Raw genomic sequence first — 24793 nt, forward strand, 5'->3', positions numbered from 1 at the left:
GTCTCTCTAGGAGCCATGTCTGCCTGATCATGTAGATGAGAGGTCCCAACCTTTTGTAGCTCATATATGACAGGTGGCGCAGAACCGCAATAGGTATTTAAGGGGACATCTACATAAGATAGAACACGTCACATGGATCTTACCTCGTGTGGCTTTACAATGATATGGTTTCTGAAACATGATGACATTCTATAGTATATAGAGCTGCCACAAGTGGGAGGGGGGCGAGAGTCACATATGGCTCCCATACCGCTGGTTGGAGAACACTGATGTAGGATAATCAGGGCTGGCGTCAGCACCTTGCGAACCCGGGTAAGTACCGGGGCCCGCTACCCTTAGGGGTGCCTACTCAGCTGCTGACTAAGCCGTCAGTGGCGTACCTACCCCTGTAGTAGCCATAGCGGCTGCTACGGGGCCCGCGGAACATACCGCCTGCCGGCACAGGCACCCCCTTGCCTGGTGGCGCCGCTAGCAGCACATTCAATTGTATCTGCGTCCTTAGGACGCAGATACTATTAAACACTATGGAAGAGCAGGGAGGTATCTCCCTGATCTGCCATTTACTAGGCTACAGGCCATGTTCGGCCTGCAGGCTATCAGGTGCAGGGAAAGGATCCCTGTGCAGGCTGGACTGATGTCACTGGATCACGCCGGCCTACGCAAGGATTCCGTCGGCGTTGATGCTTTGGAGTGGCTCCGTTCGTCATGGGAACAGGGCCTTGGTGAGTATAACTTTTTTTGTTTTATTTATTTGGGGGGCTGTATGGCGCTATCTACAGGGGGGGGGGGTATGGCGCTATCTACAGGGGGCTGTATAGTGCTATTTACAGGGGGGATTTATTGTGCTATCTACAAGGGGGAGGTGGGGGCGTTATCTACAAGAGGGCTGTGTGTCGCTATCTACAAGAGGGAGGCTGTATGGCACTATCTACAAGCAGGAGGTGGTGGCACTATCTACAGGGAGGCTGTGTGGCACTGTCTACAAGGGGAAGGTCAGGCACTACCTACAGGGGGGGGCTGTATGGCACTATCTACAAGAGGGAGGTGGCACTATCTACAATGTGGGCTGTATGAGGAGGGGGGCACCATCTACAAGGGAGGCCTAACATCGATATGGGGTCATAAACTGGGCCTAACTTCTATAGGGGGCCACAAACTGACGTTTTCTGCCATGTTACTGCCGCCGTGAGTTCCCCCGCAAAGGGGGCCCACTGTCTGTGTCGCCCAAAGGCCCACATAAACCTGGAGCTGGCCCTGAGGATAATAGTTCACTAAAACATGGAGATCAGAGTTTTCTTGCCATCAGACAGGACGTTCAGCTCCACTTGATAGTTCATACTTCTGGGTTTATACAATCAGACTGGTTGAACATGCTGCTCCATCTGCAGGCAGCATGTTATAGAGCAGATTGATATATCGTTTTGTGGGAAAAGATTCATTATAACAAAATTCTGTATTTTATTCATTTAAATCCCTTCCCACTGTGGGCTCATGAGTCCAGTGGGCGGTCCTACCCAGTGATTGACGGCTATGAATTGATTGTGCACTTAGTAGGTCCGCCCACTGGACTCATGAGCCCACAATAAGTAGTTGTTTGATTAATTTTGAAGTGACTCCTTCTGTGCTGGATTTACAGCTATTTCCTCTTACTCCCCCATAAACAGGAATTTTCGGATTGTCCCAATATGCACGGAACATTCAGGTCTCCATATATAATACAGACTATAGAATCAATAGTGCCATACAGACTTCTAGTACTGGAGTATATTCTTGTCTAGTATTCCTAGTTCTTGCGTCCTCTTCTATCTGTTTTTTTCTTGGTAATACATTGTAGTGGTCCTGGTACTGGTCCAGTTCATCCTCAGCGCGGGACCCGTATTACCGGTGTAGCATATTGCCAAATCCGTTCTACTTTGTGGGGGACCCTCAGGGGCAAACGCAGGTTTCCATGTGCATACGTTTTAAACCAAGTTATTTTCGCCACACTTCCGCTACCCTCTGGTTTTTCTGCTACGAGTATTGGTTAGCACGCATCCACCAGCCAAGCACTTTATATTACAAGCTCTAAAAAAAAAAGGGCTAGGCTAATTGATATGTGCTGACCACTACTTGTAGCGTAAAAACCAGAGTAGATAGTGCCATACTCAGTGCCCCTTCTAGATAGTGACCCTGTTGATAGTGCCTCACACTACCCCTGTAGATAGTGCCACACACTAACCCTGTAGATACTGCCAGTGCCTTCTGTAAATAGTGCCACACACAACCCCTGTAGATAGTGCCACACGTTACCCCTGTAGATAGTGCACACAACCCCTGTAGATAGTGCCAGTGCCTTCTGTAGATAGTGCCACACGTTACCCCTGTAGATAGTGCACACAATACCTGTAGATAGTGCCACACGTTACCCCTGTAGATAGTGCACACAACCCCTGTAGATAGTGCCACACAACCCCTGTAGATAGTGTCAGTGCCTTCTGTAGATAGTGCCATACAGAAATTGTAGATAGTGCCACAGTGCCCCCAGTAGATAGTGCCAAACACTGCTCCCTCTAGATAATGGCACAATGCCCCCTGTAGGTAGTGTGACAGTGCCCATGTAGGCAGTGCCGCACATTTATACAAACACTCATCTTTCCCAGTTCCTGAGCCGTCCTTATCTCCAGTGTTGCAGGTCTGGTCTCTACTGACTAGACCTGCTCCAGCAGACCTACACAGGCGGCGAGATGACATAATTGCGCTGCCTGCATCGCAAGAAATGGCGAGGAAGGGAACTGATGGCTACCGTTGCATTATTTATAAGGTTTGTGGAAACGAACCAGGTATATAAATCACATTTAATATTAGAAACGTTTACACAACGGAGAGCTCTCCAAATATACTTTCTGTATTAATTCCTTACGGATTTCAATATCTCTGCTTGCTGTCATTCAATAGGAACGGTCATTGTTTACTTCCAGTGGATAGAAATATCTCAGATCATGTGATGGACACACAGGTGCATCACTCGTTCCAAGACACAGCTCTGATAACTGTAATGAGTCGTGCACCTGAGTGATCATCACATGAACAGAACTAATTGAATTACAGCAAGCAGAGATTTTTAAATCTGTGATGAATTGATACAAAAAATATCATGGAAAATTTTATGATATTTTATTCTTAATAAAGAATCTCATTTATTTACTAAAGTGCAGATCTGGGGAGGATTTTAAGAAGCTCCCCTGTAAGGGTATGTTCACACGCTTAACAAAAAACGTCTGAAAATACGGAGCTGTATTCAAGGGAAAATAGCTCCTCATTTTCAGACGTTTTTTGAGCAACTCGCGTTTTTCGCTGCGTTTTTTACGGCCGTTTTTGGAGCGGTTTTCAATAGAGTTTATGAAAAACGGCTCCAAAAACGTCCCAAGAAGTGTCCTGCACTTCTTCTGACGAGCCGTCATTTTACGCGCCGTCTTTTGACAGCGACGCGTAAAATTACACCTCGTGGGAACAGAACATCCTAAAACCCATTGAAAGCAATGGGCAGATGTTTGTAGGCGTATTAGGGGCGTTTTTCAGGAGTAATTCGAGGCGTAAAACGCCCGAATTACGTCTGAAAACACTGCGTGTGAACATACCCTTAGGATGGTCAGCAGAATACATCGCTCAATCGACGAAAAAATAAAAAAGTTATGGCTCAGAATATGGCGTACACAAACACACTTTTTTTTAACAAATAATTTTTTCTTCGTAAAAGTAGTAAAACATTAAATAAAAATCTATATAAAAAACTATATAAATCGTAATCGTATCGATCAGCAGAACAAAGTTAAGTTGTCGTTTTTACCGCACGGTGAAAGCCGTAAAGACAAAAGCCAAAAAACAATAGAGGAATCGCTGTTTTTACCAACTCCAACCCACAAATAATTTTTTTTCGGTTTACCGGTACATTATATGGTAAACAGTGCCAATAGAAACTACAACTCCTCCCGCAGAAAAAATAAGCCCTCACACCGCTCCATTGACAGAAAAACAAAACAGTTATGGATCTTGGAAGGCGGGATGTAAAAAAATCTATAACAAAAAATGGCATGGACTTCAAGGGGTTAAGACCTTTTTAATTTCCCTGTGTAATAAGTATTTCTATTTCATTCTTTATAGGAAATATTGAAAATGCGTGTTGACTTGGGGCATAAAACGTTGGGAGTTAAAAAAGTGTAATGAAGCGCAGGGTACGCTGAGCGGTTACACCGCGAGACATGCTTATCACGGCACGAATATCTTAAGATGCATAGATTTTGTGTAAATCATTGTTGCCCTACTGTCATCTCCGCAATCTAAGCAGACCCGAAAATCCACCTCCCGTGGTGATCGTTTGCCAGTTTCCAGGAAAACCTTAGTTGGAGTCAAATAAACTTACCCAGATGTTGACATTTGTTGGACAAAAGAAACCCCTCAACTATCGATTCCATGGCGGTTGATAGGTTAAAGGAAAGATATAAAACGTCAGCATGGTTTGATTAATCAGAACTGACGGCAGTGCTGCCACAACCAACGTCCCACTGTACAAACAACATGAAAACTCTTAAACATCTGAATTATTTTCATTCCACAAAACCAAAATACGAGTAGCACAGCGGCCCGCCAGATGTTCCAGTATGTCATGTTTTCCGCAGTATTCTCCTGTTAACCTATGAGACATCATATTTGTACCTGTGTTTATACTTTGGGCCTCCATATTCACGGACAGGCTGCACCTCTGATTTCCATTTCAAAAGAAGTATGCTTTGATGTGTAAAATCATCACATTATACAAAGCAGAGGAACACTTGCGGGCTCATTGCTTGTCAATTCTCCTGCTTTCAAAAATGTTTCGAAACAGATTTATATCAAGAAACCGTCCATGGACATCATTCACGTTCTTAAAATGAGGCCTAACCCAGGATGACACCATCTGAGAATCTATTAGAAGTTTAACACCTTAAAGGGAATGTGTTGCCAGAAAAACATGTTTTTTTTAAAAAAATTAAACATTTAGTGTGTGGGTGATTAAACATTGTTCAAATTTTTTTTATTTTTTTCGCGAGTCAGGAAATATTATAAATTTTTTCTAATTTATAATACTACCCATTTTTGGTCACTAGATGGAGCTAGTTCCCAAAAGTGCTGCATTGCAACATTGGGTTAAAAGCCCTCGCTCTAGTGAGCTCTCAGCATCCCCCCCTCCTTTATCCTGGCTAGTGCCGGGATAAACGAGGGGTTTGAAAGGTTTAACCTCCTACACTGTGTGTCGCCATTTTTTGAGGTAACCCACAGTGTAGTAGGTTTACATACAGTAGTAAACACACACAAACACTAACATACATTGAAATCTCTTACCTGCTCCTGCCGCCGCGGCTCCCTCCGGCCCGTCCGCTCCCTTTGCTGCCGCTGTTCCATGTGCACAAGTCCGGAAGCCGCGACCGGAAGTAGTAATATTACTGTCCGGCCGCGACTTCCGGTCCACAGGAAAATGGCGCCGGACGGCGCCAATTTCGAATAGGACTGTGTGGGAGCGGCGCATGCGCAGTTCCCACACAGACGCCGTACACGGCAGTCAATGGGACGGGAGCCGTTCGCAGTCCCTATGGGACTGTGGCTGCCGTATTCCATGTCTGTGTGTGTCGTTAATCGACACACACAGAAATGGAACAAAAAATGGCAGCCCCCATAGGGAAGAAAAAGTGTAAAAATAAGAAACAGTAAAACACAAACACACAAATGAATATAAACGTTTTTATTAAAGCACTAACATCTTTAACATATAAAAAATTTATTTGTGATGACACTGTTCCTTTAAGGACCGAGTTCATATGCTTAGGATAGGCCATCAATAGCTGATCATTGGGGGAGGGGCTATGAATCCAGGCAGCCCCGCTGATCAGTTGCATGAAGGGGCCTCAGTGCTCAATTTACTTAAAATGGACTGAGCTGCAGTACCAGGCACAGCCACATGCACATTGTCTGGATAAACAATGCAGGGGACGCGGCTGCAAGACCCCCGATGTCCCACGCTTCTGATGGAGCACTTCCCAGCGGTCGGACCCCCAGCAATCCCAAATGTATCCCTTATCCTGTGGATAGGAGATACATGTGTTTTGTGGGACAAGCCCTTTAAGATTTCCCCTTAATGGTACGAACGAGCCCAAGACAACCCTATAGGATTATCCCTCCTCCACCAAACTTTACAGTTGGCACAATGCAGTCAGGCAGGTAACGTTCTCCTGGCATTCACCAAACCCAGACTCATCCATCAGACTGGCAGATAGAGAAGCGTCACTCCACAGATCAGGCAAAGTAGTGGTATCAGAATAGGACAGTGTTTTCCAACCAGTGTGCCGTAGATCCGGTAGTGTTTCTTGGAACTTGGACAGGGATTCTTCAGAGGTAGCAGAGCAAAATCGATGTCAAACTGGTCTTATCCTCCTTAACCCCTTCCCGACATTGTTCGTATATATACGGCGCTGTCGGAAACGGGTTCCCGCAAAGCACAGTACAGTTACGTCACGGAGACAGTGTGGGCTCAGAAGTTGAGCCCACACCATCACCGCTGGGTGTCAGCTGTATGTTACAGCTGATGCCCTGCTGTAACGGCCAGGACTGGAGGTAATCTCCGATCCGGCCGATTAACCCTTCCAGCGGGTCCTCATAGGCTTGAGGTCAATGTATGTCTGACAGCTCTAATACACTGCACTACGTATGTAGTGCAGTGTGTATTAGAATAGCGATCAGGGCTTCAGGCCTTAAAGTCCCCTAGTGGGACAATCAAAAAGTTAATAAAAATGTTGTAAAAAAAAAACTATTTTATTATTCGAAAAAAAAATACCTATACAAAACTGTAGCGTTCATGACCGCGGGCCGTCGAGTTTACTCACCTCCCGACGCCCGCAGCCGTGGATCTGTGAGCGCTGGTCCCCATCTCCTTCCTAGGAGACGCCAGCGGTCACTTCCACTCCGGTCCACTGTGTCCTGTAGGGTGCATGCGCACACTCGTGCCCGCTCTTAAAGGACCAGCGCGAGCAAATGAAAACAATCATCATCAACCCACATGATTTCCTGGTCTATAAGAAGGCCCCAGCCCTTCTGATCCTTGCCTGAGCGTTGTTAATTTATCCCAAGTCTGTCTTGCAAATGGTCCCTTTTTCTGTATTCCGTGCTGTGTTCTTGTTCCTGTGCCTACTAGTGTTGGAGTCGTGTCCTACTGCCACGTCCAGTGTCTTCTGCCACGTCCAGTGTCTTCTGCCACATCTTGTACTGTCCGCCACGTCTGGCACAACCTGCTGCACCGACCTCCATCCGTGCTGAAGCCACAGCCACTGTTTGGACTAGTTCAAGTACCCGAGTGTTACGAACTGCTATAGACTTTTGTATAGACTGAGACCTGGTCAGCTGCCTCTCCGCTACGGCGGAGCGGCCTAGTGGGTCCACATACCCTGTGACTGTGACAAAAACGATACAAAATTGGTATCACCGTGTCTGTAACAACCCAAACTATAAAACTGTTACATAATTTATCCTGCACGGTGAACGGCATAAAAAAATATATATGACAAACAACGCTAGAATTGCTGTTTTTAGGTCCCACCTCCTCCCAAAATATGTAATAAAGTGATTAAAAAGTCACATTTACCCCAAAATAGTGCTAATAAAAACGACAGCCTGTCACGAAAAAAAAAATCCCTGACACAGCTTTGTCCACGTAAAAATAAAAATGTTATGTGTCTTAGAATATGGCGACACAGAAAACAAAGGATTTTTTTTTTTAAAAAGTGATTTTATTGTGCAAAAGCTGCAATACATGAAAAAAAAACTATATAAATCTGGTATCGCCGTAATCTTATCGACTCGCAGAATAAAGTTAACATGTATTTTATGGTGCACGGAGAATGCCCCCCCCCCCAAAAAAAAAAGAATTAGAGAATTCCTTTTTTCTTGGTCATTTTCTCTTCCAAAAAATGAAATAAAAAGTGATTAAAAAGTTGTATGTATCTCAAAATGGTACCGAAAAAATCTACAGTTTGTCTCGCAAAAAACAAAAAGTTGTGGCACTAGTAATGCGGTGATGAAAAAACATCCCGATATGCAGGCCGGATGGGAACATTCCTTCAGTTTCAGGGCCCTAGTATTTAGGAACTAGGAAGGGAAGGGGCATAGAACATCTGCTGGAAGCGAGGACAGAACATCTGCTGGAAGCGAGGGCATCCGTATTATACCAGGGCAACACTTTCCCAGCAAAATTTCCCAAACTACTGTACAAAGGAGGAAAAGTCCCCAAAATGTGCAGTGTTACTAAAGGAGGATAAGAAAGGACACCATCTATCAGTGCGACACTGGCCTGTGCATAAGGGATTGCTTCACAGCATACCACACATCTATGAATAGTTTTATTATTTAACCCATTATTACACCCTCTTATTATGCCCTGATGTACTCCGCACAACCTACATATGCCCCCACATTATAAACTAAAATACCAGTAAAACTCCAAACAAAAGTACTACCAAGCAAAATCCATGCTCCAAATCCATGCAACAACGCTCCTTTCCTTCTAAGCCCTACAGCGTGCCCAAACAGCAATTTACGTCCACATGTATGGCATTGCCATAGCCGGGAGAACCCGCTTAACAATTTATTGGGTAAGATTCTCCAGTGGCACAAAATTGGCACAACATATTGAGCAGTGAAAAAATTGCAATTTTCACTTTGCATCATTCACTGCATATTAATTTCTAAAAAACACCTGTTGGGTCTAAATGCTCACTACACCCCTTGATAAATGCCCTTAGGGGTGTAGTTTCTAAAATGTGGGCACTTTTTTTCCCCACGTACATCAGGGGTTTTGCAAATGCAACATGACAAACCATTCCAGCAAAATCTACGCTCCAAATGTCAAATACCACTCCTTCCACTCTGAGCCCTGCCATATGTCCAAACAGAAGTTTATAACCATATAGAGGGTATTGCCATACTCGGGAGACATTGCTTTACAAATGTTGGGGGTGCTTTTTCTCCTTTATTCCTTGTGAAAATGAAAAATGCTGATCAAAAACTACATGTTATTGGAAAAAATTAAATTTTTCATTTTCACAGCTTAATTCTAATTAATTCAGCAAAAAACCTTTGGGTCAAAATTCTCACTATACCCCTAGATGATTCCTCAAGGGGTGTAGTTTCCCAAATGGAGTCACTTTCCACTGTACTAGTACTACAGGGGCTCAGCAAATGCGACATGGCACTCAGAAACCATTCCAAAGGCCAAATGGCGCTCCTTCCCTTCTGAGCCCTACTGTGTGTCCAAACAGCACTTTATGACCGTATATGGGGCATTGCTTTTGTGAAGGATGGTTTATTTGCTTATATTCTCTGTATGAAATTACATTATGAATTATCAAGCAGGATGCCGAATTACTAAGATATGTATTATGTGAAAGTGATTATAATAATGTTTAAATGATTTAGTTTCATGCAGCAGCCATCTTGTCTGGAGTTCCCATCTTGGTTCTTTTGTAGTGAATAGGAAAGTCATTGTTCCTTTAATACAAGTAATGTTGATTTCGTATGTTTTATCTTTGACCTTGGTTTCCATACGAAGCTTGCAGAGAAGGAACAGGGAGTGAGAAGGGAGGGTGGCAAGAATGCGTGTGGGAGAGCCATCTTACGGGAACATTCTGCCCAAGAGAGATAAGGCCCCCTGCAAATCTGATGTGTGAAGAATTATAATGATGTATCTGGGATGTATTTTATTGTATGCTTTGTACTTTATAACAAATATTGTCACATTGTCTCTGATTGGTTAACCTCAAGCCTACTACACCCCTTCTGAATTTCAGTATTAAAGTTTGAGCTTGGAAATAAACTTTCAGAGGAGTATTTTGAGCATATCAGCAGCGTCTGTGTGTTTTCTTCTCCTCTCTCGATATATATCGGTGAAATATCCTAATTAGGATACTGACTAATGGGGCCTGGCCTGAGAGTCTGTTTGGACTCGTATAAATTTCAGTCTAATATATTTTGAGCCATTGATTTCCACGACACTTTACAAATGTTACGGTGCTTTTTCTCCTTTAGTTCTTGCAGAAATGTTAAAAAAAATTGTGAAACCTACATTTTATTGGAAAAATTTAGATTTTCATTTTCACGGCCTACTTCCAATAATTTCTGCAAAAAAGCTGTGGGGTCAAAATACTCTCTATACCCCTATATCATTTCCTTGAGGGGTGTAGTTTCTCAAATGGGATCACTTGTGGGGTTTTACCAGTGTTTTGGTCCCTCAGGGGCTTTGTAAATGCGACATGGCCTCTGCAAACTATTCCAGCTAAATTTGAGCTCCAAAAGTAAAATCGTGCTCCTTCCCTTCTAAGCCCTGCCGTGTGTCCGAACAGCCGTTTACAACCACATGCGGGGTATTTCTGTACTCGGGAGAAATTGTTTTACAAATGTAGGGTTGCTTTCTTCTTTAGTCCTTGTGGAAATGAAAAAATTCTATGTTTTATTGGGAAAAAAAATATTTTTATTTTTCACAGCCCAATTATAAAAAAAATCTATGACACACCTGTGGGGTCAAAATGCTCACTACACACCTACATAAATTCCTTGTGGGGTGATGTTCCAAAATGGGGTACTTTTTGGGGTGTTTCCTTTGTTTTGGTACCACAAGACCTCTTCAAACCTGACATGGTGCCTGAAATATAATCTAATAAAAAGAAGGCCCCAAAATCCACTAGGTGCTCCTTTGCTTCTAAGGCTGGTGCTTCAGTCCAGTAACACACTAGGGCCACATGTGGGATATTTCTCAACCCTGAAGAATCTAGGTAATACATTTTTAATTGTATTTCTCTGGTAAAGCCTTCTGTGTTACAGAAAAAATTGATTAAATCTGAATTTCTGCATAAAAAATTTAATTTGTAAATTTGCTTTAATTCCTGTGAAACGTCGAAAGGGTTAAGAAACTTTCTAAATGCTGTTTTGAATACTTTGAGGGGTGCAGTTTTTAAAATGGGGTGATTTATGGTGGTTTGTAGAGTATGGGCCCCACAAAGCCACTTCAGTACTGAACTGGTCCCGGAATAAATGGCCTTTTGAAAATTAAGAAATTAGAAATTTCTGCCAAAATAATGTCCTAGAAAAATAAAAGGATGTTCAAAAAACGATGCCAATCTAAAGTAGAGATATGGGAAATGTTAATTAGCAACTATTCTGTGTTGTATAACCATCTGTCTTACAAGCAGATGCATTTAAATTTATAAAAATGCACATTTTTCGCTACATTTTGAATGTATCGACCAAATTTTACCACTAACATAAAATCGAATGTGTCACAAGAAAACAATCTCAGAATCACTTGAATAGGTAAAAGCATTTTAAAGTTATTACCACATAAAGTGACACGTCAGATTTTAAAAATGAGGCTCTGTCGGGAAGGTCAAAACTGGCCGCAGCGAGAAGGGGTTAAAGATGCTCAGAGAGGGCAAAGAAGTATCGACCAGGATATAGAGTAAATGTTTTTTCGGCTCTATATTGAGTGGTTTTGAGGTAGTGGTATGGACAAGGGTTCCTCATGGATTCATCTATTCTAATAAGGTTGGCAATCATATCTAAGCCCTGTTTGAAGGAACTCAAAGTCCCTATTAGAAGCAGCAGCATTAAAAATGGCATGTAATTGTTGGGGAGCCCTTCTACAGATTATACATCAGGCCCAGGAGCTTCATGTTACGCCTCTGAGGTAGTGGTAATATAATTAACCTAATTTTTTTCCCCAAATTGGGGTAACTAAGCCTAACAACAGGCTTGATTCCCAGAGAACGAAATATGACACAGTCAGAGCTGCATACTGGAAGGTAGAGAGACGATAATGTAATGCGTCTTTTATATACATTACTAGAACTAACCAATCATGATTCCTACTCCAAGAAATACTACAAATCGATTACATTCCGGGATTGGCTGTTGTGTCAGATGACGTCATCACACTCCAGTATGGACAGTTGAGGATGTGGAAAACAACAGCAAAGTGCATTATGTCAAATTAACATTGACATGTTATGGCAATAAGAATGTTGTTTTGAGAACATAGAAAACATTTTAACCTTTAAGGACACGGCCAATTTTGGTCTTGAGGAGAGAACAATTTTTTTATATTTCCCTCTTTGCATCCCGACGCTCATAACTCTGTACGACGTAGTTGTATGAGACTTTGTTTTTTGCGGGACGAGTTGTACTTTATGTGGGTACCATTTTTTGGTACAAATACATTATGGTTTAATTTATAGAAATTTTTATTTTGGCGAAAATGCAGAAAAAAAGCAGTTCCGCAGCAGTTTTAGTAATTTTTTTTTTATACCATACACCGATCATCATAAATAATGTTATACATTTGTTGTTCAGGTTGTTACGGTCGTGGCGATACCTATATTATTTCATGTTTTGGGACTTATATTTAAAACGTTTATTTATTGTAAAAAAATTTGCATTTCTGTGTATTTTTTTATTTAACAGAAAAAAAAGTTTACTTTTTTTTTTAATCCCATAAAGGGATTTTTCATTTTGATTTGTAACTGTAATGTACGGGCATAGATCTATATGCCAGTACATTAGCCGGTGTACTGATTGTACACAGGCAGTTATTAGGACATACCTCAGTATGCCCTAACAACCGGGAATATGTTCAGACAGCCCTGGGGTCCGTCAATGGACCCTGGACTGTCTTGCCATACAAGTTATGGGCTTTGATCGTGTCACAGGGATTTTCTGTGCAGTCCCCCCTCCTCTTATTTACTTTGAATGCCGCGATCAGCTTTGATCACGGCATTCAAGAGATTAAAGGCGGCGAGAAGAGGTTTCTCTTCTCTCCGTCATTAGAGAGGGGCTGTGGCTGTGTATTACTGCCATTGCCCCATTCCCTATCGCGCGCGGACACGGCTGTCACACTGGACGAGAATGCTCGTCCTAATGCACAAAGTACTCGCCGCTCAGGACGAGCATTCTCGTCCTGTGTCGGCAACCAGTTAAGGGCCCGCTACGGGTGGCGAGTGATCATTGTGGGCAATGGAAATGGAAACTAAGTTTACAGGTCAATGAGAGGAGAGAACTGAGATGCCATGGAAGTCAGGAAAAAGCCCAGGGGAGGAGGGGGGGGGGGGCAGTGAAGACCATGCCAATCATAACCTTTCTATTTCTTAAACCTGATTTGCTGCTGATGGTGCTCATGGAGGATTAGGGTCTTATTTCAAGGTTTGCTAAAAGGCCCATGGTTACTTGTTACACCCCGTGCAGCAATACTCTTACTTCACTGACCACTGTCCAGTTCCGAGCTCCTTTCTAGAGCTCTCTGCTCTCCTGACAAGTCTGTTTTAGTAAAAACTTACATTCTCCATAAAATACCAATTCTGGAGCATCTTTTCTTAGAACTCTGCATTGTGCTGTTTCTGTTATTCCCCCTGGTAATGTACGAATAAATTGACAACTGAGAATTACCATTTTTCTGGTCAAAGGGGTTTGTCACTATATAATCTGACACTGAAACACTGATTGGACAGTGTCAAAGTGTATGTAGGAACACACCCCAATGACAAAGAGAATACTCAGTTGTCAATATATTCATATATTTCCATGAAGAACAACAGAGGGAAAACACAATGCAGAGTTCTAAGAAAAGATGCTCCATAATTATATGGGGAATGCAAGTGTTTACTAAAACAGACATGTCAGGAGGACGGATAGGTCCACTTCAACATTTCTATTCTATAACCCAAATGGTTCGAATCTCCTTCATCCCCCACTGCTATTGGCATAAGAAAGAGCTGCACACTCCTATAATAAATACTAAAACTGCCAATACCCGCTTGTATGAAGAACTGAAATTCATGAACATCCTTCCAGCAGATGTTTCCAGAGAAATGTTGTAATAATATAAGTACATGTGATATATTGAATTCGGACACATCTGGGGGTAAAGACTTGTTTGTCAGCTGGAAGAAAAGGCGTAAACTGACAGATAACGGAACATGAGGCTCTATTCTGATCTGTACATGGAGCCAGTGCCATTCTATGGAGTTATTCAAACATACATTTTTCTAGATGCCAGTATTTCTACATGCACGCCATCTACAGTGTTCTCCATCTGATGCCTGATGGCAGCAAAGCTGTGTACATGGATACAGCAGAATATGGAACCCGTACTAGTCCATATTATGGATCTTCTCTGGATATGTAAGTCACCATCTACTAATGGCCTGCATCACCCCGTGTATTATGGAAAGAAATTGCTTGCCTCAAGGGGTGTAGTTTCCAAAATGGGGTCACTTGTGGGGGGTTTTCACAGTTTTGGCACTGCAAGAGCCTTTCAAACCCGACATGGTGCCTAAAATATATTCTAAAAAAGAAGCCCCCAAAATCCTCTAGGTGCACCTTAGACCAGGGCCACATGTGGGATATTTCCTAAATCTGCACAATAGATATTGAGTTACATTTCTCTAGTAAAACCTTGTTTTAAAAAAAAAAAAAAATGGATTAAAAATGTATTTATGCAAAAAAAATTATTAATTTGTAAATTACACCTCTAATTTGCTTTAATTCCTGTGAAACGTCTAAAGGGTTAAGAAACTTTCTGAATGCGGTTTTGAATACTTTGAGGGGTGAAGTTTTTAAAATGGGGTGACTTATTGGAGGTTTCTAATATATAAGGCTCTTAAAGCCGCTTCACAACTGAACTGGCCCCTGTAAAAATGGCCTTTTGAAATTTTCTTGAAAATGTGAGAAATTGCTGCTAAAGTTCTAATCCTTGTAACGTCCAAGAAAAATAAAATGACGTTCAAAAAACCAATGCAAACATAAACTAGACATGTGGGGGATGTTTATTGGTGACTATTTTGAGTGTTATAACTGCCTGTCTTACAAGCAGATACATTTAAATTTAGAAAAATGCTAACTTTCATAATTTTTTGCAAAATGTTGCTGTTTTTCACAATTAAACACAATGTATGGGGCAAATTTTGCCAGTGACATAAAGTCCAATGTGTCACGAGAAAACAATCTCAGAATCGCTTGGATAGGTAAAAGCATTCCGAAGTTATTACCACATAAAGTGACACATGTCAGATTTGAAAATGAGTCAGGAAGGTCAAAAGTGGCCAAAGAGGGAAGGGGTTAACACATTGACAGACTTGGCCAAAAATATAAATGCTGCAATGTCAATAAATAAGTGCCCCCCATTCTCTTTATCCTGGGGCAACATGCTCCTGTATCTCTTCACTCGTAGGGTGATTCACCCCTAAAACGTCTCTGCTTCTTCCCCAGCACATTGCAGGTAAGCAGGAGTCTCTCTGCAGAGGGAGCTGTATAAAATACTATTTATATTGCCTCATCTATAGAGCCGCGGATCTTCAGCTACCTAAGAGCAGCTGTATATACCGTCACACCACTTTGACGTCCGCGCAGACCACCCGGCTATATATACACCTCCCCCATCCCCCAGCAGCCATTTCCTCTCTTTACGTTCTACTCCTAGCTGTGTCGCTTCCGGGTGGCGCATCGATATGACGTCACTCGCTAAACCGCAGCGCACGGTATTGACATCATCTCGGAGACATGAAGGCCTAGGAACAGAAGACAACAGGACTGGAGAAGACTTCGTGCACCGCTCGCGGGTAACTATCGGGGTGTGGCAGGGTGCCCGGGACGGCTGGTGGGTTAATGTGGGAAGCGGGTCCGGTTGAAGTTGTTCTTCTGCGCCCACCATTTTATCATAGTGAGTGAGGAAGAAACCTTACTTAATATGGTAACTTGTATTGTGGCCGCTTTTGGAGGACTATAAATCTCAGTATAACATGCCATACTTGAGGCTGAAAGGGCATGCTGGGATTTGTAGTTCCATTATAGCTTAAAGGGGTTGTCCACCCAAGACAACAGTGCCCTGTCCATATGACACGCCAGGGCCTAGGGATATTTTAGAGGGGGGTTGCTCACTCGGGAGGACAAGACCTGATCATGGCCGCCCCTTGGTTGTGGTGGATGCAGTGTGTTACATTGGAGGAGCTGACCAATGTCCTTTGGAGTGTTTTTCCCACCTGATATTTTTGTCCTATTTTGACATTTATAGCTTTTTATAATAGGGTTTACTCTTTTAGTAAATCTACCTGGTCCCCTTGGGTGCGTTCTGAACATTTGCCTCCGTATCAGCACAGGGAAAATATTAGTGTCGCTATATAGCGGGCTGGAAGTATCTGCTCAGGACGTATCCAATGGAGACCCGGTAGTTAAAGAGGCTCTGTCACCAGATTTTGCATTTGCAGGTAAGTAGCTACATCGATTTACCTGCTAACGCCGATGCTGCTGCAGAATCAACTGTAGCCTCTGGTGCCGGCTCGTCTGACACGATGCAGGACCTGTGAGTGACGTCACAGCGTGATCTCTCGAGAACACGGCTGTGTCTGCACTGCCAGAAGCTGGGCGTTCTGAAGAGAAGTGGATGATACTTCTCATCAGAACGCCCAGCTAGTAAAAGTAGTAAAAAGGCCCCGATGTACGCACATAATACACGCCCCGATGTACGCACATAATACACGCCCACTTGGACTTTTACTTTTAAACACACCCACTTGGACTTTTGCAAGCCTCATTTGCATAAATACAAAAATGGTCATAACTTGGCCAAAAATGCTCGTTTTTTAAAAATACAAACGTTACTGTAATCTACATTGCAGCGCCTATCTGCTGCAATAGCAGATAGGGGTTGCAAAATCTGGTGACAGAGCCTCTTTAACTGTTGAGGAAACCAACATGGAAACCCCGCACTTAAAAGAGGGGGTGAGCGTGCTTGGCTGTTTCCGTATCTCCGATAGACCTGTATAGAGCAGGCCGTGCCATCACTCCATACAACTCCCCACCTCAGTCCTCCACAGGACCCCCATACGGATTTACATCCATGTTACGATGACAACGCGGACCTCCCATGGTTCTACTGATCCGGACTTTGTCACCTTGTGATTCTCTACCTATTCGTTAAACCGCTGTAGATCCGGATATTTCTGTTATAATATGCTAAAATTCGCCTGCATTGCCGCTGTCTGACGGTGCTGGGCTGTTTCTGTCAGCATTGGCAGGGCGCATGCCTAACTATCGCTCCATTCAAGCTCCTCCTCACTGTGGTCCTGCAGTGAGGAGGAGGAGGGGCGGTTCAGGATCTCCGATCTATTGGTTGGTCTGGTCCCCGGCGATCAGACATTTATCACGTGTTCTGTTGATGGGTGAAAAATGTTCTTTGAGGGACAACTTTGGCCGCTCTTTGGTGGGTTTGCACATAACGATTTTTCCACCGATCTGACTAATCTCCATCGCATTTAGCAGAGTCATTTACATGATTATAAAAATGCAGCTAATTGAGCGTATATGCAATTTTCACTGCTGAACATGTCCTGAGTAGGTCAAATGACACCATGAAATATAAATGATATTGAAGATTGTCTTGAGATGTTGACTCATATATTTTTTTATCTCCACACTTTCTTAGCAAAGTTCTTCAATATGGCAGGAGCACAGGAGATGGAAGTTCAGACGTCATCAGTACAACAGCAACCTCTGGTACAGTCCTCGGAGACCGGTAGTCATCAGTATGAGTGTCACGAGTGTGGGAAAGTCTTTAAGTGGTCCTCTAGACTAATTCATCATCAGAGGACTCACACCGGAGAGAGACCCTATAAATGTTCAGAATGTCCCAAGGCTTTCAAAGGCTCCTCCGCACTACTTTATCACCAGAGAAGCCATACTGGGGAACGGCCATATAAGTGCGGAGACTGCGGCAAGGCCTTCAAGCGTTCCTCCTTGTTGCAGATCCACCAAAGTGTTCACACTGGATTTCGGTCTTTCAAGTGCAATGTTTGTGGGATGGCATTTAAATGGTCCTCTCATTATCAGTACCATATGAGACAACATACAGGGGAGAGGCCGTACAAATGTAACGTTTGTGAAAAGGCATTTAAGAACTCTTCTAGTTTGAGACGACATCGAAACATACACACCGGAGAGAGGCCTTACGTGTGTACTGTGTGCGGCAAGGCTTTTACGCAGTCTACGAATTTGAAGCAACATGAAAGGATCCACACCGGGGAACGTCCGTACAAGTGCAGCGAATGTGGTAAATCCTTTACCCATTCTTCTAACCTTCTGCTTCACCAGCGCACACATTCTGGTGGGCATACACACAAATGTGACTTGTGTGGCAAGGTGTTCATATCGGAAGCTTTCCTGCAAAAGCATTTGCAGTCGCACGTTATTGAACAGACGTTTGTGCAGGCTGATGCTGAGGTTTTCTTGACTACGGCGGGTGACGTGGAGACGGTGGAGATGCTCTACAAGTGTGGCACGTGCGACTTGACGTTCAAGAACGAGGACTTGCTACTTGAGCATCAACCGAGTCATACCGATGAGCAGATCCATTCTTGCACGTCTTGTGATAAGACGTTTAAGAATGCCTCAGGGCTGTCGCGCCACCAATATACCCACTCTAACGAACGGCCTTATAAATGCTCCATTTGTGAGAAAACATTTGTGCAGCTCTCCAACCTCTTGATGCACCAGAGAACCCACACTGAAGAGCAGCAGTTGATACAAACTGAAGCGGAGGTCACATGCCCACAAACCGTTGAAGTTGTACAACCTTTCACAGCAACAACCCCGCCGGAGACTGTAGACCGTCCTTACAAATGCACCGACTGTAATAAAGCCTTCAAAGGTTCTTCAGGACTTCGTTACCACATGCGGGATCACACCGGAGAGCGTCCTTACAAATGTTCCGAGTGTGGTAAAGCTTTTAAACGCTCTTCGCTATTGTCTATTCACCAGCGGGTACACACTGGTGTCAGGGCGTTCAAGTGTGCCGAGTGTGGTCTAACATTTAAATGGTCCTCACATTATCAGTACCACTTAAGACTCCATACAGGGGAACGGCCCTATAGTTGTACAGAGTGCGGCAAATCGTTCAAAAACACCTCTTGCTTACGCCGCCACCGCCAGTTGCATACCGGTGAGCGGCCGTTTGCCTGCGTCATGTGCGGTAAAACTTTTACGCAGACTTCTAACTTACGGCAACATGAAAGGACTCACACTGGAGAGAAGCCGTATAAGTGCGAAAAATGTGACAAAACCTTTACCCACTCTTCAAATTTGCAACTGCATCTGCGCACGCACTCCACCGACAGACCGTACCGGTGCACGGTTTGTGGCAAAGGTTTTGTCATGTCCTCTTATCTTCAGAGACATATGCGTACCCATGCAGTAAACACTGGGGGAGAGGCCGAGTTAGTCACACAGACTCCATTTGGCGCTCAGAACGGACAAGCCGCAGCGAGCACGCAAAAAGTGCACTTTGTATCCGATATGCCTGCAACATTAAATCTAGAGGTCTGCAACCAAACACAATCATTAAGCCCACAAACCTTTTTCTTGGTACAAGTTCCACAACAGAATACGACAAAGCTTCTATTACTACCTTCTCATCAAATTTTAAACCCCCAGCAGAAGTTCCCTGTAGCACCAAGTACGAATACCAATCTAATTACAATACCAAACATTACATACCAGAAAAATCCGCAGGGTAAAGCGACACGAAAACGACCTAAGCAGAAAACCTCTAATGTGTCAACCCCAAACAAGAATATTCTTATCATGCCTAACACTGGCCAAGCACTGCCTAGTGTGCAGCCTCTTCAGTTTCAAACTATCCAAAGTTTTCCCAGAGCGCAAACGTTACCCATGGGTCAGAACATCATTGTGTTGCAGAACGTGACCGAGCCAAGTCCGCTGCAGTTACCTACAATGCAAATAAACACAATGCCACCTTCACAGAAATCCACAAGCCTACAATTCCAGCCGCTATCCAATACACAAGATGTAACTATTCAAGGTTTACCCAGCTCTCAGGAAGTATCAAACATTCAAGTGAAGGCCGTACCACCATCAGACCAAGTGTCCAATATCCAGACCCTGTCTAGCCCCCAAAAACTTTCTAATGTACATATCCACCAAGAATTACCCAACGTTCAGCTCCGGGCAAGCCCACATACGACACCTCTATCAGATCTTCATATACAAGCACTTCAAGAAACTCAAAACATCTCTAGCTTACAAGAAAGCCGAAACTTGATAGTTGTGCAGAATTCTCCAGGTGAGGACCTACTAAGCACCAGTGAGAGTGTGGAAAGCTTGCAGTCTATGGAAGAAGTTCAGGACGTCCATTTCGAAACCCTTCAGACTGAAGATGGTCTGCAGAATGTCCTGGTCTTACAGAACGCTGACGGCGAGCAAACACGGCTGTGTGTACAAGGAGTGGAAAATATTCAGGGCATCCAAGACGTTTCTAACGTACAAATTCAAGCCATGTCCAATATGCAGGAATCCGCCAACTCTGCTTCCGAATGTCAGAAAGTATTTATTATTCAGAGCTCTCAAGGGGAACAAACTCTGCAAGTCGTCGATAACTATCCAGGAGATCAAAATGTACATGTGGTAGAAAATATTCAAGGACTGCAGGCTGGGCAGAACCAACTGCAAGTTGGGCAGAACCAGCTACAGGAGCTACCCAGCCTTCAAGGGCACAACGCTGTACAACTTCCACAGAATTTACAGCTGAGAACTGTACCCAACAGTCAGGGGCTCCAGGCTGTTCAAAATGTCCAGGGGCTCCAGAACATACAGATGGTAAATTCGGGAACCCAAAATATTCAAACCATCCAGTTGGTCCAAAAGAATTCGGTTCAGGGATTACAGCATGTTCTGCCATTCATTCAGATTGTACAGAGTGCTCCAAAAGTTCAGCTTGTCCATACTTTTTAATGTAGGTTGCGTTAAATAGGACCTGTCCGCTCTGTTGTGGTACATACTGGTATAACTAGGCTGGAGAACCTGTTCTTAGAACTCTGCATTGTCCCGTTCCTCTGTTATTCCTCCTGGAACATGTGAATAACTTGACTATTGGCTGTTACCGTTCCTCTTGACAGTAGGGTGTGTGTCTAGATAGTTTGACACGGTCAGCGCTGATTGGTCTGAGTCAAACTAAATAAAGCCTCCCCCACTGACCAGTGAAATGGTAAAACCCAGTGATCAATTTATTCATTCTTTCCCAGGAGGAATAACAGAGGAACAGCATAAATGCAGATAACGGTTCAACACCGATTTCTAAGTAAAGATGTTCCAGAATTTAATGTTTACTATAAAAGACCTGTCAGGAGAGCTGTCTGGTCTTGTTTATGGCATTATGGCCATATATTAAAACTGGTACTCCGTCTTTGACACTACAACAGTGCCTGCATTACATGTACCATCCTACAGGAGAAACCTTGACCAGCCTGGACCGCTCTTCAGTGACTTCTCTATTCGCCGTGACTCCACCCCTTTTCTTAAAGGCACCTACAGTTCTGCATGGCAGTGTTTTCAAGGATGTGAAGGAAATTTAGCTTCAGTTTTCAGTCTCCTAGATTTATGATATGGTTTATAGTATGTGTATTAATGCTATCATGTTAAGCAATATTTTCTCCCAATTATTCGCAAATGTGTTTTTTGTTTTTTAACAAAAATATAGCACTTTCTTGGAGGATGATTAGTGTTCTGCCTTCTCCTCCGTTCCTGGATCGTTTCTAATATTGTAGCACGAGCATGCACCTTCCTTGAGCTTCTTTAGTTAAAAAAAATAATTATATATATAGAAACTGCAGCAGTAGGGTAAAAAACTAGCGATATTTAGCATTGTTCTATTCTCATTTGAGGTTGTCCTGTTGGGGGTGATAGTTCTATAGACCTGCAACAGGTGAATATAAAAACCTTTAGAATTGTTGGTGTATGGTTTAATGTGTACTCTGGCAGGTAGGGCTATGCTAACAGCGCACTTAGGATATGCCACCAATGTCTGATCGGTAAGGCCTCATTCACCCGACCGTAATGTTTATCCGCAATTACGGGTCCAGTAATTTTGGATAAAAATACGGATCCATTCATTTCCATGGTCCGCGGACACCTTCCCGTATATTTATGGTTAAGTGTCTGGGCGGTGGAAATGACCCGCAAAAATTAGGACATGTCCTATTTCTTGAATTTGTGGACCGTGCTCCTATACTTTATAATGGGAGCACGGCCCACGGACGACAGTCCGCGACCGTCTGTCCCCTTAATCACGGACCGTGCACACCGCTACGGCCATGTACAGGGGGCCTAAGGAAGTGTTACTTTGTCTCTTATCGCCCTGCATTTTCTATTCTAGTTTATGGCCCAATTTCTGTCCACCGGGTAACGCTTAGTGGAGCCAACGGGGTCAAAATGTCATGGCACTTCCCTAGTGCCAATACCACTTTATTTTAGCGATTGGCAGGGGTTGCAGCGGTCTGACCCCCACTGATATGCTATCAGTGTTTGAGCGGAAACAACATTTTAGCGTGTCCTAATACTCCAATATACTCTCTTATAATCTATAGGAACCCCTGATCCTTACACAAATTATATCACTCAGTATCTTCGCTAAAGTTTTCCTTTAAGGCAAACTAGTTTTGTGTTAAGTAATCGCTAGACATTGGGGCAGACTGGTACTTTGCCAATATCTGATGTCCAGATGAATTAGACAAGATGGATTTTGTGCGGTCTGATTCTTTTGCCTCCACCATAGATAATCGCTGCTAGAGGGTTTGGTTGCTTTCTAATAGGTGAGGCTGATAACTGCGAGTATTTGTTTAGCTGATAGTTATCCTGTTTTTGTGGCCAGTTTAAAGAGGACCTGTCAGCTTGTCTGGTATGTCTGTTTAGTAAATACTTTCTCATAAAATAAAAATTCTGGAGCAACTTTTCTGCATTGTGCTGTTCCTCTGTTATTCCTCCTGGAAATTAATGATTTCCCCTTGCCAGTTGGTGTATGTCCCTACACACTTTGATAATGTCAGTCTGATTGGACAGCTAGGCTGACCCACCCCATTGACTCTCGTAATCAATTTACTACTATATCTCCAAGAGGAATAACCGGGACAGCACAACACAGAGTTCTAAGAAAAGATACCCCAGAATTATACAGTACATGTCAGGAGAGCTGATCGGTCCTCTTTCGATTTTGAAGTCAATAAAACAGTTTACATATAGAATCTCAAAAAAAATTTGAGTAACATTATATTACTTATCTCTTAATGATTTATTCTAGTCCATAGCTTTATTTACAATTATGTATGCTTCAGAGCGGAAATCTCCCAGCAGTCCTCTCTGGCTTAGTGTCTGTACAGCGCTTACTCTGGTGATTTGTATTCTGGGAAATGTTGTCTTTATGCCAGACACTGTATATTAACCTGTATTAGGAAAGACTAAAGGCCCTATTACACTGCCCAATTATTGGGCAAACGCGTTCACAAAATGCTCATTCCCGATCGCTGCCCTGTGCAAACAGGGAGACGTGCCGCTGACTATAGAAATGTATGGGGACGGGCGATCGGAGGAAGGAGCGCTCATCCCAATACATAGCTCCTTGTGAAGGAAGCAAGCGAGCGCCGATCAACGAGCTGTCTTGTTGATCGGCGCTCGTTTACACGGCCTACTGTAGTGTGGGAGCTCAGATAAGCTGCTGGTGGTGTCTTTCTTGTCAGCTGTTTCCAATGGCAACCAGCAGACTTGTCAATCTAGCTCTGGACTAGAAGGCTGAGTTCAGTGGTGGGTTTTGCACGACAACACAACGAAAATCTGCATAATCCATGCTGGGGGTTTAAAAATCCACACGTGGCTCCAAATCCACTGTGGAAAAATCTGTTCCGATTCTCAATGTGGAATCCGTACTGAAAATCTGCGACAAACCCATAATGTCTGTACATACCCGAATACAGGCTGCAACTCCATAGCCACATTTATTTTTTCTGTATATGATTATGTGAATATACACATTAAAGGGGTCGTCCACAAGCCCTATCGAGGCATATGGACATCAAAGAGTGGGGTCCCCTATATAAGCAAGAGTGTAGAGCTGCTACAAAAAGTGCTTGGTGTGACCGTGTGTTAGGCAGTTGTTCAGTGTCTTCAATGGATGACATGTAACACAATTCTCATGAGGCAATGCCACGGCAAAAATGTGACTGAGCTGGCAGTTTCCTATGGCTATAACAAGCTGATTGATTAGGGATGAATGAGGCGGGATTCCGTGGCCATCTGGTTGGAGGGTCAGGAAAGCAGGTTGTCTTGGGCTTCGTTCACATCTGCGTCGGGGTTCCGTTCTGGCGTCCCGTCAGAGGTTTCTGTTTGCATCACCGTTGATCTCAATGGTGACTGATTCGGTGCCAATGGTTTCCGTTTGTCTCGGTTGTACAAGGGTTCCGTAGTTTTTATTGAATGAATACCGCAGTCGACTACGCTATTCATTCCGTCAAAATGACGGAGCCCTTTCACAACTGAGACAAACTGAAACCATTGGCACCGGATCAGTCACCATTGAGATCAACGGTGATGCAAACGGAAACCTACGGTTTCAGTCAGGGCTCCATTCTGATGGAGAGCTCAGACGGAGCTCCAGAACGGGACCCTGACGCAGATGTGAACGAAGCCTTAGATGGAAAACCCTTTAAAATCGTTCTCTACAGGGAACCTTATGAAAATAGCCAATGTCAATGGAAAATGTAAGTATTCAAGAGATGCATCAAAACCAGCTTTTTGTTTTTCACTTTCATATATTTATTAAAAAGTAGTCACTGTTATTTGTGTGGAGTTATATTCTGTAATGTACGTGGTAACACGTTTCTAGTTATTGCTATTAAAACCTTTTTTAAAAGTT

General features: G+C 43.4%; 1 protein-coding gene across 2 annotated transcripts in view; it reads left to right on the plus strand.

The window, feature by feature from the left end:
• The window catches only part of ZNF628 (zinc finger protein 628), a 25529-nt gene extending 736 nt beyond the window's left edge, over positions 1-24793 (plus strand). Inside the window, exons 1-2 of one of the 2 annotated variants that reach the window (XM_075835463.1) lie at positions 15546-15662; positions 17525-24793. In XM_075835463.1, coding sequence (XP_075691578.1) covers positions 17539-20844 — 3306 coding nt within the window. In that variant the 5' untranslated portion in view covers positions 15546-15662; positions 17525-17538 and the 3' untranslated portion in view covers positions 20845-24793. Of the gene's footprint in view, positions 1-15545; positions 15663-17524 lie in introns of those variants that run through there. The other variant, XM_075835464.1, reaches the window with a different exon arrangement.

The sequence above is a fragment of the Rhinoderma darwinii genome, chromosome 8 (assembly GCF_050947455.1).
Source record: "Rhinoderma darwinii isolate aRhiDar2 chromosome 8, aRhiDar2.hap1, whole genome shotgun sequence".
In the NCBI taxonomy this organism is placed as follows: Eukaryota; Metazoa; Chordata; class Amphibia; order Anura; family Rhinodermatidae; genus Rhinoderma; species Rhinoderma darwinii.